At 40.3% G+C, this 15,639-nt stretch overlaps 1 protein-coding gene across 2 annotated transcripts in view; it reads right to left on the bottom strand.

The window, feature by feature from the left end:
- Positions 1 to 1,877: 1,877 nt before the first annotated feature.
- The window catches only part of stxbp2 (syntaxin binding protein 2), a 51,571-nt gene continuing 37,809 nt past the window's right edge, over positions 1,878 to 15,639 (bottom strand). For both annotated transcript variants that reach the window (XM_078531438.1, XM_078531437.1), the window contains exons 11-19: positions 13,983 to 14,040; positions 9,873 to 9,938; positions 9,255 to 9,335; positions 8,842 to 8,980; positions 6,861 to 6,967; positions 5,741 to 5,839; positions 5,229 to 5,314; positions 4,079 to 4,236; positions 1,878 to 3,040 (exon numbers count right to left, since the gene is read on the bottom strand). In XM_078531438.1, coding sequence (XP_078387564.1) covers positions 2,961 to 3,040; positions 4,079 to 4,236; positions 5,229 to 5,314; positions 5,741 to 5,839; positions 6,861 to 6,967; positions 8,842 to 8,980; positions 9,255 to 9,335; positions 9,873 to 9,938; positions 13,983 to 14,040 — 874 coding nt within the window. In that variant the 3' untranslated portion in view covers positions 1,878 to 2,960. The remainder of the gene's footprint in view (positions 3,041 to 4,078; positions 4,237 to 5,228; positions 5,315 to 5,740; positions 5,840 to 6,860; positions 6,968 to 8,841; positions 8,981 to 9,254; positions 9,336 to 9,872; positions 9,939 to 13,982; positions 14,041 to 15,639) is intronic.

Genomic DNA, 15,639 nt, shown 5'->3' with positions numbered 1-15,639 from the left:
ATCAGGTGGCTTACCACTGGCTTCCTTAAAAGGCTCGGAGGTAAAAATACCATGTTTCAGAAATTTCCTTTACTCAAATCTGAATAATCTTTCTAGGGCCCAGAGTGCATGTGCCATCCTGTTCAACATCCCTTTCAGAATTGATGTTGGAGTGGGGTGGGGGATGTTCTGCAATTCAAAAGGTACATTTTAACTGAACAGAACACAGGTCGTAAGCATAGGGAAATGCACAGAAGTTAATAGTAGCACACAAGGAATTCTCAGTGATACTTTAAACAAAGATTGCATTATAATGTTATCCAAGGCCAGAAGGTTCCACCAAACCATCTATGTATCATTTCAAAAATAAACCTCAATGTTGACTAATGCATTTGCAAACAGCTTCACTTAAACCAAATTTACAAACATGCATTGAAAAATTCAAAAATTCCCATATACAGTCTGGTGACAGAAACTTGTGCAGAGGCTGCATTTAATTAGTGCAATAAAGCTTCAAAAACAAAAGTGAATTCAATGCAATCTACACCGACGCACAGAATTAGGGTGTGGCAGGGGCCAAACGGTATCGCCTCTCGCCTGAGGAGATCCAGGGGAGGTTGAGTTCTCAAACGCTTTCGCCAGACTAGTTTTGTGTTGCAACCGTTGTGACATCCCTTCAGTGTGAAGTTCGGCAAATGCAGTTTATCGCAACAAGTCGCCTTCGTGTCAGACAAAAGAAAAGAGACAAAATTGTGCAACACCAGAGACTGCTATGGCTGATCGAGAACACAGGGCTGTTATCTCAGAAAACTGGAATCGATTGAGGATAGGGGAGAAGTGAATTCTCCAGGCACCATACTCTCTAGTGAGCTTACTAACAAATTAATTCAAACTAAAATACTCCCTAAAGGCAAGCCTTCATTCTAGCAATAGAAATTTCTCCAGTAATTGTTTGTCTTGAGGTAATAAGTGTTCAGATGTAAATATCTTTGGATATACTAGTGAGCTTTACTAGGTTATATGATCTAGAAATTGATTCAACATCTCTTATTTGACATTGATGGGATACTGTGTTGTGCCTGCTGCTGTGATGTATGGTGCCATCCAGTGGGAGGATGTAAGTTTATACCATGATTCCACGTACAGCAAGCTCCTGAGTTTGGCAGTGTTAATGGAGGAGGTGGAGGGGGCAGGGGGAGCGAGAGAAGTTGGACCCTTCCCCTTAGGGACGGAGAGAAGGAAAGTTCAGAGCACAAGTCTGTCCTGGCCCCCCTCGTCTACTTCCTTTGAGCAGCCTCAAAGGAAATAGTAGATGACTTGCTCACTGCAAAAAAAAAAAGTGCCAGGGGGATGGACAGAACCCATTCTAAAGGGGGGAGTGGAAGACAACACACACAAAATCCTGAATAAGTCAGAGAACCCAACACTGTGAAGTGCCATCAACAGACATGTAAATCACCATAATCCAATAGGCTATCAATTTATGAAGGATTTCTGGTGATGGAAAATATTATGGGTATGAAAGCTGTTACATGTAATCTGCAATTTTTTTTTTGGCCTCAGATTAACATCTGCTTATTGTGATTGTGATGGCCAAACTCAACATCTGTTCCATCGAGGCTTGATCTTAAAACATAATTTTGTCCTAAATTTGATTTTGCATTATTTAATATGAGTCATTCAGTAAATGTTAAGCAGAGGTCCATATGCCTATATAAAGCAATAATGGGAAGGCTGTAGCATTGGTATTCTGCAAGGATCAGGTCAAACGGACCTGAAGGGCCACCTTCATCTCAACCTATTGAATCTAAATAATTAAAAATACAAGTTTAATTGCCTATTCGGATTGCAGAACAACTGCAAGCAAAGAGGTAAAGTAAAAGATTATGCAACACACCACAAATATACAATCCTTTATGATTTAGTCTTTGCTTCCAGTTTACAAACAATGCAAAGTGCATTAAAATTTATAATGTAAAAATAACATGGGACGTTTCCATTGGTCGAGAGGAATGCTATGCGATTATATGCGGATAGAAAGGCTTTTTAACCTCAGGTAAAACAGGAGTAGGAACCAACCAACCAGGTGGCAGCTTTGGTTGAGCTCGAAATCAAAGCACTTCACAAGCTAGTGGGTAGCATCGGTGCATCTTATCATCTTTACACCTTCAACTGTTTACTGTACCCTGGCTCTTTGCAACTGTTGTAACTCATGCTCCGTCCAATGAATCAGCAACTCCACTATACCAAAGGTGCTCCAAGGTCCTGCTGGTTAAAAGGTTTTAATGGCAACAGGCGGAGTTAGCTTCAACAGGTTTATGATGATATAGAGGCAGACAGACCAGGAAGGGGTGAGGTACAAACTCTAGCCTATACTAAATCTTCTCATCTCAGCTTGAGGACGAGGAAATAACTAGGCAGGCTCCTCACTCCTAGCCCAGGTGTTAAAGGTCAATTGTATGACCGCCTGTGTGCTATCCAGGCTGAGGTCAACAAACTTGATGCAGGCCAGGGACAGAGCCAGGGAGCTCCCTAATCTGCATGTCTCTGGATGACAACAAACTTGCCAAAGTTAACTTATTTAAAAAGAAATGCTCTTTGTTGGAAGGGTGCGTGGAAGCACAGACATCAGACGAGGGTAGGATTGAAGAACCAGAGGGCTGGCAGCATCTTATAAATCACAGCCTGGGCAAGAATCTGCATCTTCAAGGGGAAAAAACGGGTTGCGGGCAGAAGGAAAGAGAAGAATGTGCAACTCACTAAGTGGCAAGTAAATTAGCATTGATGCACCCATGCTTGCCAATTAAAGGAGGGAGATAACTGTAAACTTCAATTTAAAGATAAATAAATAATTACATCTAATTCTGTGAGCGTAACATACAACCAGTTGATTTAGAGTCACTATTCCACCTTTTTGTGGATTTAATCACAGTTGGAAAATTACAGGTTGGCGGCAGGGTTGGCAACATCCAACAGTAGTTTCAGCTTTGAGTCTCCAGAGGCTTGTCTAAATTCTTCAGACTGTCCAGGAATCTTTCAGGAGTCAGGATGTGAGTGGAGCCTGTGGTGGAGGCAAAAGGTGGACATGTTGTTCTGGTACTGATCAAATTGTAGAATGTTTTACCCAAGCTGACCTTTCTGAAGAAGAGCTCTCCTACAGAAGGCTTTCAGGCAAAGGGAAAAGCCATCAGCCCCAGAAACCAGCTCTGTTATACAGGATCTGAATGCCTCTACTAGGTTTGCATCAAAGCCTTTAAAACCTTTTGTTCTTCTGAATTCAATTGCTCTTGACCCAATTCCAGCAGCCACTGCAGTGGGATTCCCAAGTCACTTATTTCACAACCCATTTATCAATTGGTGAACAAGTGCTGTCCAACTTCATTTCATACACTTAATGCCTTAAGTGTCAAACTTGTCTTTCCTCCACCCCCCCCCCTCCAATCAGGAATGGTGCTTCCAAATTCCAATCTGGTTCCTGCAGGTTTTTGCAAGCTCCATCTGGATAAATTTAAAATCATCTAAAACCTACACTAGCTATTTTCTACACACTTAACTCTGCCAATGTCAAATCTTTCATGGTTGTCTCTGAGAGTATAATAAAGCAGTAAATGGACAAAAGCAATAATATAGTTAACAAAGAAACACGGGGTGTAGGGGGGCGTTACCATTTTAAATAGGTTGCCTATAGTGATACAAATACCAACCGGAATGGACTTGATGGGGGAATGCTCCCATTAATCAAGCCTGGAGCAACAACTGCTGTAAGCAACTAGAACTAATTTCACGGATGCAACTTTTATTAATTAACTATTAACTCAATGCATTGGGCTGGACGAATAATCCCACCGTACTCGGGTGATGCTGTTTGCTGTAGTTTCAGTCACCAACTCGGAGACCGTTTGCTGTAGTTCATAAATAAATTAAAACCATAGCTCCCACCCTACCTCCAATTCAATGTCAATATTCACTCCGTTTTAAACAATGCCCATTAGATAAGTTCGAGTGCCAAAATGTTTTGCACGGGGGTTCAGTGTATTTTTAGCGGGGCAAACGATGGTTGAAACTCAGTACAGGAAGTAACAAAGCTGACAAAACTTACCAATCAACACCTCCCATTTGTTGTCGGTGGCCTTTGTTACTTCGTATGCGCAGCGCATCTCAGACATGGAAACCCCTCCAATAACAAAAACAATGAGCCGGGGCCCAGTTCTATACTCTGTTGGAGTCTTGTTCTTGTGCCAATGACCAAAGCGGGCGCTTGAGGAAGTAACAAAAATTCACGTTATTAAAGTTTTCCCATGTGCGATTAACAAAGGGTGTCTCAGGGTTGCAAGAGTCTCAGTGTTGGGGTAACAACATGCAAACAATCTCATCCCATCCCCATAAATGGAGGAGTAAACATCACTTTGGGCTGATGGCGACGCTGGCAAGGTGACCGTTTATTGACCATCCTAGCTGCCCAGAGTAATGGTTTGATGCAACTGAGTAGCTTGCTAGACCCTTCAGAAGGCAGGTAAAAATCAACCACATCGGTGTGGCACTGGGGTTACATATAGGCCAGATCAGGCAAAGACAGCAGGTACCTCCCCCTAAGGGACATTGGTGAACCAACTGGATTTTACACCAAAATAAAAACAGAATTACCTGGAAAAACTCAGCAGGTCTGGCAGCATCTGTGGAGAAGAAAACAGTTGACGTTTCGAGTCCTCATGACCCTTCGGCAGAACTGAAGTATAGTTAGGAGAGAGGTGAAATATCAAATATTTCACCTCTCTCCTAACTATACTTCAGTTCTGCCGAAGGGTCATGAGGACTCGAAACGTCAACTGTTTTCTTCTCCACAGATGCTGCCAGACCTGCTGAGTTTTTCCAGGTAATTCTGTTTTTGTTTTGGATTTCCAGCATCCGCAGTAGCTTTTAGCTTTTTGTTTTTATCTCTGGATTTTACACCAGGCAGCTTCATGGCCACTTTGTGGAATCAGTTTTTTAAAAAAAATTTATGGATTTTTAAAGCTTCAATTTAAATTCTCAAACTGCCAGGGTGGGTTTGGAACTCGTCCTCTGGATTACGAGATGAGTAACAATTTCTATACTATCCATACCCTTTCTAATATGCACAGTGACTTTACACAGCATGACTACAAAAAGAAAGTGACCCATTTTCTTCAAAGAAGATGAGAAATCGCCAAACTGGCTCAAGAGTGTTCAGCCCCAGCAGACTGGATGCAGGGAGCTCATCACTGACATACCTCACGGCTGTCTGAGTTGCTGTACTTGGGGCTGGGTCCGACACAAACGGCCATTGCTTTTTGCAAAGCTTTTCTTCTGTAGCTTCCTGTAGGAATTACAAGTTGTTACATCAAAAATGCATACTATTGTAAATCAATGGATGATAATTTGCAATACAGGACAATCCGTTTTTCAAACGAGATTTTAAATACGTAAACTTCATACAGTAATGTGCAATATCCAATAGAGACATTATGAACTGCACCACATCTGCCATCACGTAAACCCATTTTTACAGCTTTAATATTCCAGATTGTTCATTCTCTATTATAGGCAAATTAACACTGCATTCCCTCCCTCTAATTTTGCTAGTCAAAAGAAATATATTTCATGCTTATGAAACCTTGAGGTATCGGCACGGAATAAAATGGAGAAACACAGCTCACTTTCCCTGACCAGTGAATACGTAGCAATCATAAAGTAACAGTTTACTTTGTAGATCAGAGGCCCACATTTATTCACACTACAGTACCTCCATAATATCTTTGATGACTGGAGTCCACCTGGAGAGCTGGTAAGTTGATTCTGTTCGTAATTTTCTTTCTGGTTTAGACTTTGAAGATAATCCGCTCTTAAAATGAAGTTTAAAAAAAAAGTACACGTTAACTTCTCTAATTTCAGGTGCCAACATTTGGTCTTTTTCCACTTTTAAAATCCCTTAAAATCTTTGTGATTTGAAGTAAAGTTGACAAATCCAGAGGGATATATCCAAAACATATCCACATTTGCCCTAAACCTACATTTCTTTGCCACTTAAAAATCAATTCAGGGTACAATGACATTTTCTGATCTTCTGCCAGACCACATGTTCGACCAAGACCCGAGTTCTGAATCCCACTTCCTTCTATTCATCGCCAAACGAAATGTCCACCTTCGCAACATCCTCCATTTGCACCTCATACCCAAATCAGCAGAAAATTTTATTTGTACTTTAGTCACCTCTGAACTCAAATTTTCTAACGCATCACTCATTAACCTCCCAACTTTCACAAATAGCTGATGCAGTATAAGTTAATACCTCAGTGAAGCGACAATGATTGTTCCTAAATTGTAGCACAACAATCACATTTTACAATGTCTACAATGTGGCTGAACATGGGACATGTAGGAAAATCAGATATATTATTACCAATTTAACATTTTTCTAGCCCATCTTTTGGCCCATTACTACCCCATTTTGCCTTGCAGCATCATCCCTTCTGTTATTTAATCTCTCCTGCCTTCCACCCTGTCACAGGCCTTCCCTTTTGTCCTCCCCCAGCCTCTGTATTTGTTTACATACCTGTTATATCTCTCAACTTTTTCCAGTTCTGATGCAAGGTCATTGACCGGACAGATGCTGCCTGATCTGCTGTGTATTTCCAGCATTTTATGTTTTTAGGATATTACCATAAAACCTAGCCACAATTTAGGAACACACTTGTTACAGCTGAACTCAAATAGTGATTATTGGCACTGCCTTACAGTTATACATATGGAAAACTAAATTCTTATACCTTTGCTCAAGAAAATTAATTACTACCGTCTAGGTTTCTGCAAACATTTAAAGCAAAACTAAAATAAGGAAGTTGGTCAATTTAAGTTCTGCATACCCCAGCTATGATTGTTGTACCCAGATTCTGATAGTTTCGGATTATATTGCTGTCTTCCTGGATATTTGCGTGCTGGATAAGTTTGGTGAGGTTCTCTTCTGTGATCCCTGAAATGACCAAACCGAACAGGTTCAACCAAAGGAAGTTAGATAATATAAACACAGTAATAAAGATAAAGAAAATATTTCTTATACCTTTCCCCCTTACCTCACAAAAGCTTCCACAAGAACCAGTAATCTGATAGTAATAGCCATTCTTCACATTGGTCTCACAACAGTGGATTTTGAATATAAGGGAAGGGAGAGGGGGTAGGCCTTATGGTCCCTCAAGTCTGCATCACCATTCAATGAGATCACAGTTGATCTTTCATATGAACTCTACCTTTCTTGCCCTCCCTATCCCCATTTCCCTTGATTCCCTTAGTGCCCAAAAATCTAAGCGATTCAGCCTTTGACTATACTCACTGATTGAGCACCCCCAGCCCTCTGGGGTCAGGGTGACCAACTGTCCTTTATTTTATGGGATTGTCCTGAAACTGAGCCCAGTATCCTGGGTTGCATGCATCTGGGATGCTGTTTGTCCTGTAAATCTTGTGCAACTGCAGTAACTCACACAACTCTAGCAGCAAACACTTCCCCCTCTCCCCTAGCAACGTGCTCTAATGCCAGAGTTTCCCTTAATTTTCCCAGTGAGAGCTAGTCATCCTGTCTGGGGTAGAAAATTCCAAGGATTCACCTCCTCTCGGCCCTAGATGGCTGGCCCCCTATCCTGAAACTATGCTCCTTAGTTCCAGACTTTCTAGTTGGGGTGAGGGGGTAACAGTTTCTCAGCATTTATGCTGTCAAGCCCTCAGAATCCTCCACGTTTCAATGAGAAACACTGGCAGGCTGTTTGCATGGGGAAGACACCCCCATCAAGCCCACACTTGTCCTTGCCCAACACCTAGACAATGACTTACCAGCAGGGGTAATTGGACAGCGATTAGCAACTAATGTTAATGTTCTCCAAAGCCTAAAGGCTCAAAGCCCAAGGCTGAGACCAATTAACTCAGCATAGAGAATGATCTTGATAACACACCAATGCTGAAATTAGTGTGACTGGACAGTTACAAATGGAGGATGTTGCATTAAACTTAATAACTTGGGGTATGTGACTTAACATACAATATGTTCAAGTTTAAATGAGACTTCAGATAGTCAGATTTTTAAGAGACTTTCTACTTAAAAGCTCAAAGAGCCACCTTACTACTTAGCAAACATTTGTCAAATCACATCAGTTCATCTTTTATTTAAAAATGCTATAATAATAAATTTTTGTGCTCAAGTTAATGGGGTTCTACGGAAAGGAATGCTTGTCCATTTCAGGCAGCCAGTGTCAACAGCAAGCACTCCCTGGTTAGGCATTGCTCAGCACAATGCAGATTACGGCTCCACCTACTCTTACCCTACAACGTGCCTCAGCCCCAACCTCAAAAGAGCATCCACTTGCCTCTTTGCCCTATTTACTGCATAATACATTTCGTTGCAAAGACATGGACAATTAGCAGTGAATCTGGGCCTACTGTTAGTGGAGGCTCATGACCACCACAGAGGGAATTGGCTGCCCAACTCCGTTTCACACTGGACCAGCACTTTGTCAATTTGGCTGGATTTAAGCCCAGGATGCAGAGGCAAGAGGCCAATTCTAAGCTATCCCACCACTCAAATTCCCCAGCCCACTTCTTAAATTATGTTGCCACAAAGCTGAACGTCCTCATTGAAGTGATCTCAAACCTTGCCAAAATGATACCGGTTGTCAATTTAATTACTTTACTTCAAAATTATGCTGCATCTTTACACTGAGGCAAAATGAAAGATTTGTAACTTCAATGCTAAAACTACAGTGTGACTGGTCTGTTGTGTGAAGCGGGTGAAAATTGGTGGCCACTGAGCAATGCAAAGCTATTTGAATTAATATAAAAATAGCACAAGTTATACTGCACCGTTTTTGAGGAAGATGTATAGAAGGATAATCCTGATCTTGTCATAGGGTTTGATGTTAGTATCCAGTAAGATTGGCACAATTATTTTCATGGGATCTTTGACCTTCTCTCCCTCTGAATCAGTCCCCATAGCAAGGTCCTGTTTGCAGGAAAGAAGTTTGTGTTATTAATCTGACGTACAAATATTCTACATAACTACAGGTTTCTGTACCGAGCAATTGCAAAGAAAAATTCAATTTTGTAGCAGTTTGTAATATATCCCAGAAATGTCAAACTACAATGAGACACACTTTGAAAGGCATCAATTAACAAGACTTCAAATATCACTGTTATTGTCACTGTGAATCAGTGACCAAAATATTACCTGCCACTAGTATTGACTCCAGACTGGCGCGCACATTCTATGCACTGACCTGCTCCACTTTACACATCTTTTCAACTGAGCCCTTGAAGTGTTTCATACAGTCTTCAACCAAGTGCAAGTGAGTGGAGTACTAGAGGGAAAAACAAAAGGAGGGACATTATCACGAGGACAGCTGCACTTGTCACAGGTAGCAAATAACTGAGAAATAAGACACCAGCAGGACTACTGTACATAAAATAGGGACTCATTGATCCTTATCCTTAATTTAAAATTAACTGCAAGGGAAATAGATCTTGAAGTCTAACAGTCAAAAATTACAAGTTCTTGAATTGAATTTTGTTCCTTCCTTCCCATCTACTACTGAGGGTTCAGTCAGATTACATAGTACTGCATAACCCTTAATCATAACTAATTTACACTGCTTCTTGTAGACAGTGTACATTTATTAAATATAAATAGGGTTGTTTCTTTATTCAGAACTTGCCCTTTTAACTACTAAAAATATTAAGCTAACTGGTACAGTTTATTCAACAGGGTGTAATTTATTGGGTATCTTAGACTCTTTTTCCTCCAATATTTTAGCTCTGGTTGTTAGTGAATTAAAAATACATGTGCTCATTTGTTCTCTACCCTCTTCACAGAGATGGCAAACTATAGTGGTACTCACTTTGCTGAGCTCCTTCTGATATTGAGGCATTTTCTTTAGTATTTGAGAAAGATCCCGCAGGTTAGCCTGAAAGAAAAAAAAACAAGTGTTTTTGACACTTTAAAAAAACTTCAGTTCTCTCCCCTTCCCTTCTCAAGGTACTTTAGGCTAAACAGTCATTCTTCACGTTACAGCCTCAACACTAAGTGCTGGACTTCTTGACAGTCATTAGGGTAGGTGGGCTTCACAGCTGAATCTGATCCTGCCCACACCTGTGAGACAAAAGTATAATAATTTTCATAATATTTTTCTCATTTATTGTGGAGTAGGTTTATGGGCGTAATTATAGTTGGGTCTGTGTGGTTTAATTACATTTGGAGTCAAGTAGACTGAAGGCTTGAAATCATCAAAAGAAGCTTGGTGCTTGACATTCTAATGGGTAAACACAGATGCTGGCTTAGCATGTAAGGGAATTTGCATTTTTAGATAAAAGAGATTTGGATTTCAAAGGGATTTTAGTCTGTTTACAACTAGCCAAGGCTAAGAAGTGTTTATTTTTCCCAAAGTTACTGACAATATTGGCAACATGATAGTTTTTGAGGAAACTACAGTTTCAAAGACATATGGAACAATAGAATTTACATATTAAAAAGAGAGGAACATATACTGAAGGATTTTCCTCTTGGCAATTTGGGGGCAGGGCCCGCTCGCCGAGGGGAAAATGACACGGGATGACGTCGGGAGAATAGCGCTTCCTGTCAGGTAGGCAGCTGGGCGCGCCTTAATTGGCCTGCTCACTCAAAATGGTGGCGGGCCCCGTTTCAGCAGCGGGGATCAGGTGCCCGCCTGCCGCCGAGCTGGTGGGACCCGCTTGCCCATTGAGGGCTAAATTCTGCCCATATAAAGGAGAATGAAAGGCTATGCAGAAAAAAGGCCATGTTAAGATCTAACAGCAGAGTATGAAATAGCCTTAATGAAGCCTCCAGCTATTTGTGCATAAGTCTGCTATATAACGAAACTGAAGTTGAAGAAAAGCTATTTGGGATTCCACTGTCAAGTGGGTATTGTGTTAACTTGCTGGTTCCATTTTAAATCTAAAATCTATTTTGGACTGTTGCCTTAATGAGGGTGTAACTGGGAGTCAGGTCAATTAGGAATTTTAGGAGTTATTAGTAATAGTAAGTAATTGTAGTCTTATGTATGTGCTTGAAATCTTTTATTTTGTTAATAAATATTTGAATTTAATTTTTAAAATATCCAAAGGTCTTGGTGGACTTATTACTTCTAAATTCAGGGCACAACACATCTTATAATAAATACAAATTGCAAAACTGTTATGGTAGCGTGACCAAGCTTCCCTTGTGGATTTGGTCCATCTGGCACACATCATCTGCCACGTCATAACATCTGGCAACCACTTTTCAGCTGGGATCATGAGATAAGGGGTCAAGAGTGCAGCCGTTGGGCGATTTCTCTCCCTTCCTCAATCTACTGAAATCCTAGGTCTGAGTCAAAAGGAACCCCTCCCTGCTGCCCCAGTTGAAATCAGCTAAACAGGGTAAATATTTGGGGTACTGAATCCATAACTTTCTGCTTTGAAGATCGCATCAAATAGTCAGTAATCCATCAGCTTGCTGTAATTATGCACAAATGTTTTTCAGTACAAAGAAATGTTCAAGTGCCTCAACTCAAGTCCAAAGCAATTACTCCAGTAACTGCCCCACTACCAAAAGAAGGCAAACATGTTTGGCGTTATAATGCTGAAAATTATACATCAGTCTAATATTCATGAAACAAGTGGGCATGACAGCAGATTCAATAATTAAACTGTGAAAAGTAAAACAGTACAATTTTAATTTCAGAATTAGAATTTAAGAAGTACTTGAGTGTGTGCGCGCATGCATAGTTTTATATTGGACACCACCGCATTCAGCATTCATTTACAACTAAGTCTGAATCCCACAGGTGCGCAGATTCAAACTTTAAAGAGTCAGGTCTCAGTTCTTCGATTGGAAATCCAAAAGACCACAAACAGGCTACAAAATCAGCAGGGTAAAGAGTCAACTCCCTTTACATTTATGTATTGATTTCTGCACTCACCTCACCCCCCCACTCAAATTTCAATGTTGAAAAGCCTGGGTCAACTGGCCAAGATTAACCAAGCAATACATCAGCAGTTGGGGAAGAGGGAGTAATAAATTGAGAATGCTTAGGTGATGCCAAGCTTGATCTAAAGTTAGTGTATTGTAGGAGATCAGGGACAAGTTCCATAATTTTGAAGTCTTTGGTAAAGAATGAATTCATATAGGACAGTGCTGTCCAATACACTCGCCACATCTGGTGAACTGATGCTCTTCACCAGCTGAGACAGCTTTTAATCCGATGGACATTAGAACCCTGCGGCAGCCCATTAGACTGAGGACCTGGTTCCAGATTCTGTCTGACACAGACCATGGGTATGTCGAAAGTAAACACAAAATCCTGCAGGAAAAAAAAACAATCCTTAACATTAAAAAAAAAACTGTGGCCTAGCTTCATTAAGGTATGGAGTAAACAGGCCCCCATTGAAGAAGTGAAATCATACAGTCAGTAATTTACGGTACAGAATGTTGAAATATTTTAGTTGATACACCACAACTGGATATATAGTGGTTAGTTGCTGTTACTAAAATTATTTGACAGAGCTGCTGTCACAGTGCAGTACACTATTGCTCATCTTTAGTCCTTTCCCTCAATGCCAGTTCATCTCTGGGAGGTTGTTACAAGATTTGCATATATTTTGTATCACGTTGGTGACTGCCACAAGTTTGATGGGCATCGGGGTCCTACACGGCTGTAGGAGTTAGTGCAATGGTCTTGATTTCAAAATAGCAAAGGTGAAAGGTCCAAGTTACGAGAAAATGTTGGTAGAAGTTTGGGTCTTCAATGGGAAAGGGGGCCTCAGATGATCTTTGTAAGAGGATCATTCCAGAATATTATTTTAAAACAATTGCAAGAACAATAGTGGGGGTGGTCACCGGTTAAAATTAAATTAAATTTTAAAATTGAAATTAACAGTAAATTTCATACAGGTATCAGGAACATCTTCTCCACGAGTGATTAGTATATGGACTTGAGAATAGTGGAAATAAAAATCGTGATTAACTTAAGAAAACAATTGACACTGCAATGGGATTGGGGGAGGGGGCAGAGAACAGAATGGGTAAGCGTAGGATTTTTATGGATGAATAAAAAAAAGGATGGGCTGAATGGCCTTCCTCATCCATACTTAGCCTATAATGTCATGTAGAGAGGGGAAATTTTATAACGCATCGATGCTAAATCTGCACATACCAAAACTTGTAATGTGGTGACGTTGCGCTGATCAGACAGAGAGAAATGCACATGGGTCTGGCAGCAACGCCACTTTGACAGTGGGTAGAAATGTCATGGGACAAACTTCACGGCATATACTGTCAGAACATTGGAGTATCAGCACCTGTTAGCCAACACTGCTGCCTCCAATATTCCAACTAAACATTAAACAACATTATGTTTCTTTGATTGACGAGAACAAACTCAGAGGCATTTCTGACGCAGCTGATTGCTTCAGGATGTCACCACGTTCAGTAACGTATCTACTGCCACCTCAGCAAGTTCAACACTGGTGTGAATAACCTGCCTTTACAAACATGTAGAGTAATGTTGGACAGTAGAGAATCAAGTTTAAAATGAGGTAATATTTCTTCATACAAGCTTAGCAGAAGAGAAGGCTTGAAAGACGCAAAAGAAAATCCAGTCAAAAACTGAAGTTGCGGCTCATATACAGAGTAGGCCATTCAACTCAACTAGTCTGTACTGTTATTTATACTCCACATGAGTCTCCTATTCCCATTTACCTCATCTTAACCTTTCAGCATATCTTTCTCTTCGGTACATTATATATAGATGCAAGTATTACCACTGCACGTGGCACACCTTTCTTTCTCTAACTGTAGTTCCCTCTTTTTCATGTTCTACCGTAAAACCTAACTGCCCCCTCGACAAAAAAAGTGAAAGAAAAGGGTTTTAAAATTGGATTCATAATTAAGGAAGTGTGTTACGTGGAGAGGTATATGAACTGTCGTGAACACTCAAGAAAACGCTGCTCACCTTATCAGTCGTCATCCTTTTGCTTTCACAGAATGTCTTTAATAACTCTGTTACTTTCCTGTATGTTAGGAGGGGAAAAAAAACATGCAAGGTAGATATATGGTGCAGGCTCTTGCATGGAAATATGCAAATCTATTTAACAGGACAACAGTATAGTGTTAAATGATGTATTTATACTAACAGCCCAGCCTTGCAGAACCTGATTACAAATCAAACTCTCAGGAGAGAAGTCTGCACATTTCCATTTATATGATGCATTGAGCTGTAACAGTTTAAATTTACTCAGCACAGGACTCCAAAGAGGTTACATTTCCATCGTTTTAGGAGCACTGTGGATGCTGTTTGAGAAGTCTGTAATAAACAGTTATTATCACACTATCAGAATAGACCTGGAGCACTTTTCAATCCTCCCAACTTTAGCCTTTTGAGCATTTCATCCGTTTCCTCAGCTCGCCCGTGGCAGAGTTCATTCTCCCTGCCCTCTCCTCTAAACCCAGGTGCCTCTCTATTTCAATCCTTGCCTTTAAAAGCCTAGCTGTCACTTCATTCTCCCATTATTAAGCAACTCTGGAATGGCTTGCTAAGTTTCTCTATGTTAAAAGGTGCTTTATGAACACAAATTGTTTACATTAATTTACACATAATGGCACCCCCTCAGAATAATCAAGTCCCCAAATTTTAATCTTTCATACAATGAACATGGGAAAGTGCAATACAAATGAGAAAAAAACATTTTGCAGTTTTATTCAAAGAAAAGCGGTGATACATAAATAACAAAAGTTGTTGTACAACAAAATGTCGAGGCACAAGGCTTTGCCCTGGGAAAATTTTGGTGATCAAAATGGGGGATAAACAGAGGTTGCACTGCAATTGAAGCAGGAGGATTCCACAGAGCAATCTAAACTTTTGCATGACTAACTTACTCAGATTTTAAAAATGTCTTAAATTATACAAATTGGAATGATATTTTAAGCAAGCTTGAGAATCTGGATTAAGAATTCAATGACAACCTTCTGTACTTCCCAACTTTATAACAAACTACTTATGTCCCATCTCCCCCCAATCCCTCCACATCAGATGACAATGGCAGTGCTTATCAGTGAACACCAGGACGAACCCGAAGGAGACACCTGCCTTTCAGTGTGTTCATGTGTAAAATTAATTAAATGCGATTTTGTCAAATTTTTTCCCATTGCAATACTGTAATCCCTACGGGAAAGCAACTCAAAATAAGGGGGCACAGGAAAGCTCTGAGAATTAGGTTGTAGTTTTACTATTAGTGGAATTAGCCTATGTGTGTAGAATTACTACATTACAGCATTGACTACACTTCAAAAGTATTTCCATGGCTGTAAAGCATTTTGAGACATCCGGTGGTTGTGAAAAGTGCTCTGTAAACAAATGTCTTTCTTTGTTATTCTTTTTACAAAACCTCTTTACTACACTCATTTTTTAACACTGCTGATGTGTGCTAATTACATGGGAATAATTGCTACTTATTGTTCTGGGTTACATGCTTTAGAGGCTAAAGGAAGTGGTTGTTATATATTGACAATCTGTTTGGTAGAAGTCAGGACTAGGCTGGAAATAATGATAATGTGTGCGAATCTGCTATCCTGAGTAGAAGAAATACACACCTTGTTCTAAACCTGCACTT

The sequence above is a fragment of the Cetorhinus maximus genome, chromosome 28, assembly GCF_964194155.1.
Source record: "Cetorhinus maximus chromosome 28, sCetMax3.hap1.1, whole genome shotgun sequence".
NCBI lineage: Eukaryota > Metazoa > Chordata > Chondrichthyes > Lamniformes > Cetorhinidae > Cetorhinus > Cetorhinus maximus.
Note: the sequence above shows the minus strand (reverse complement) of the source record. Positions and strands in the feature narration are given on the sequence as shown.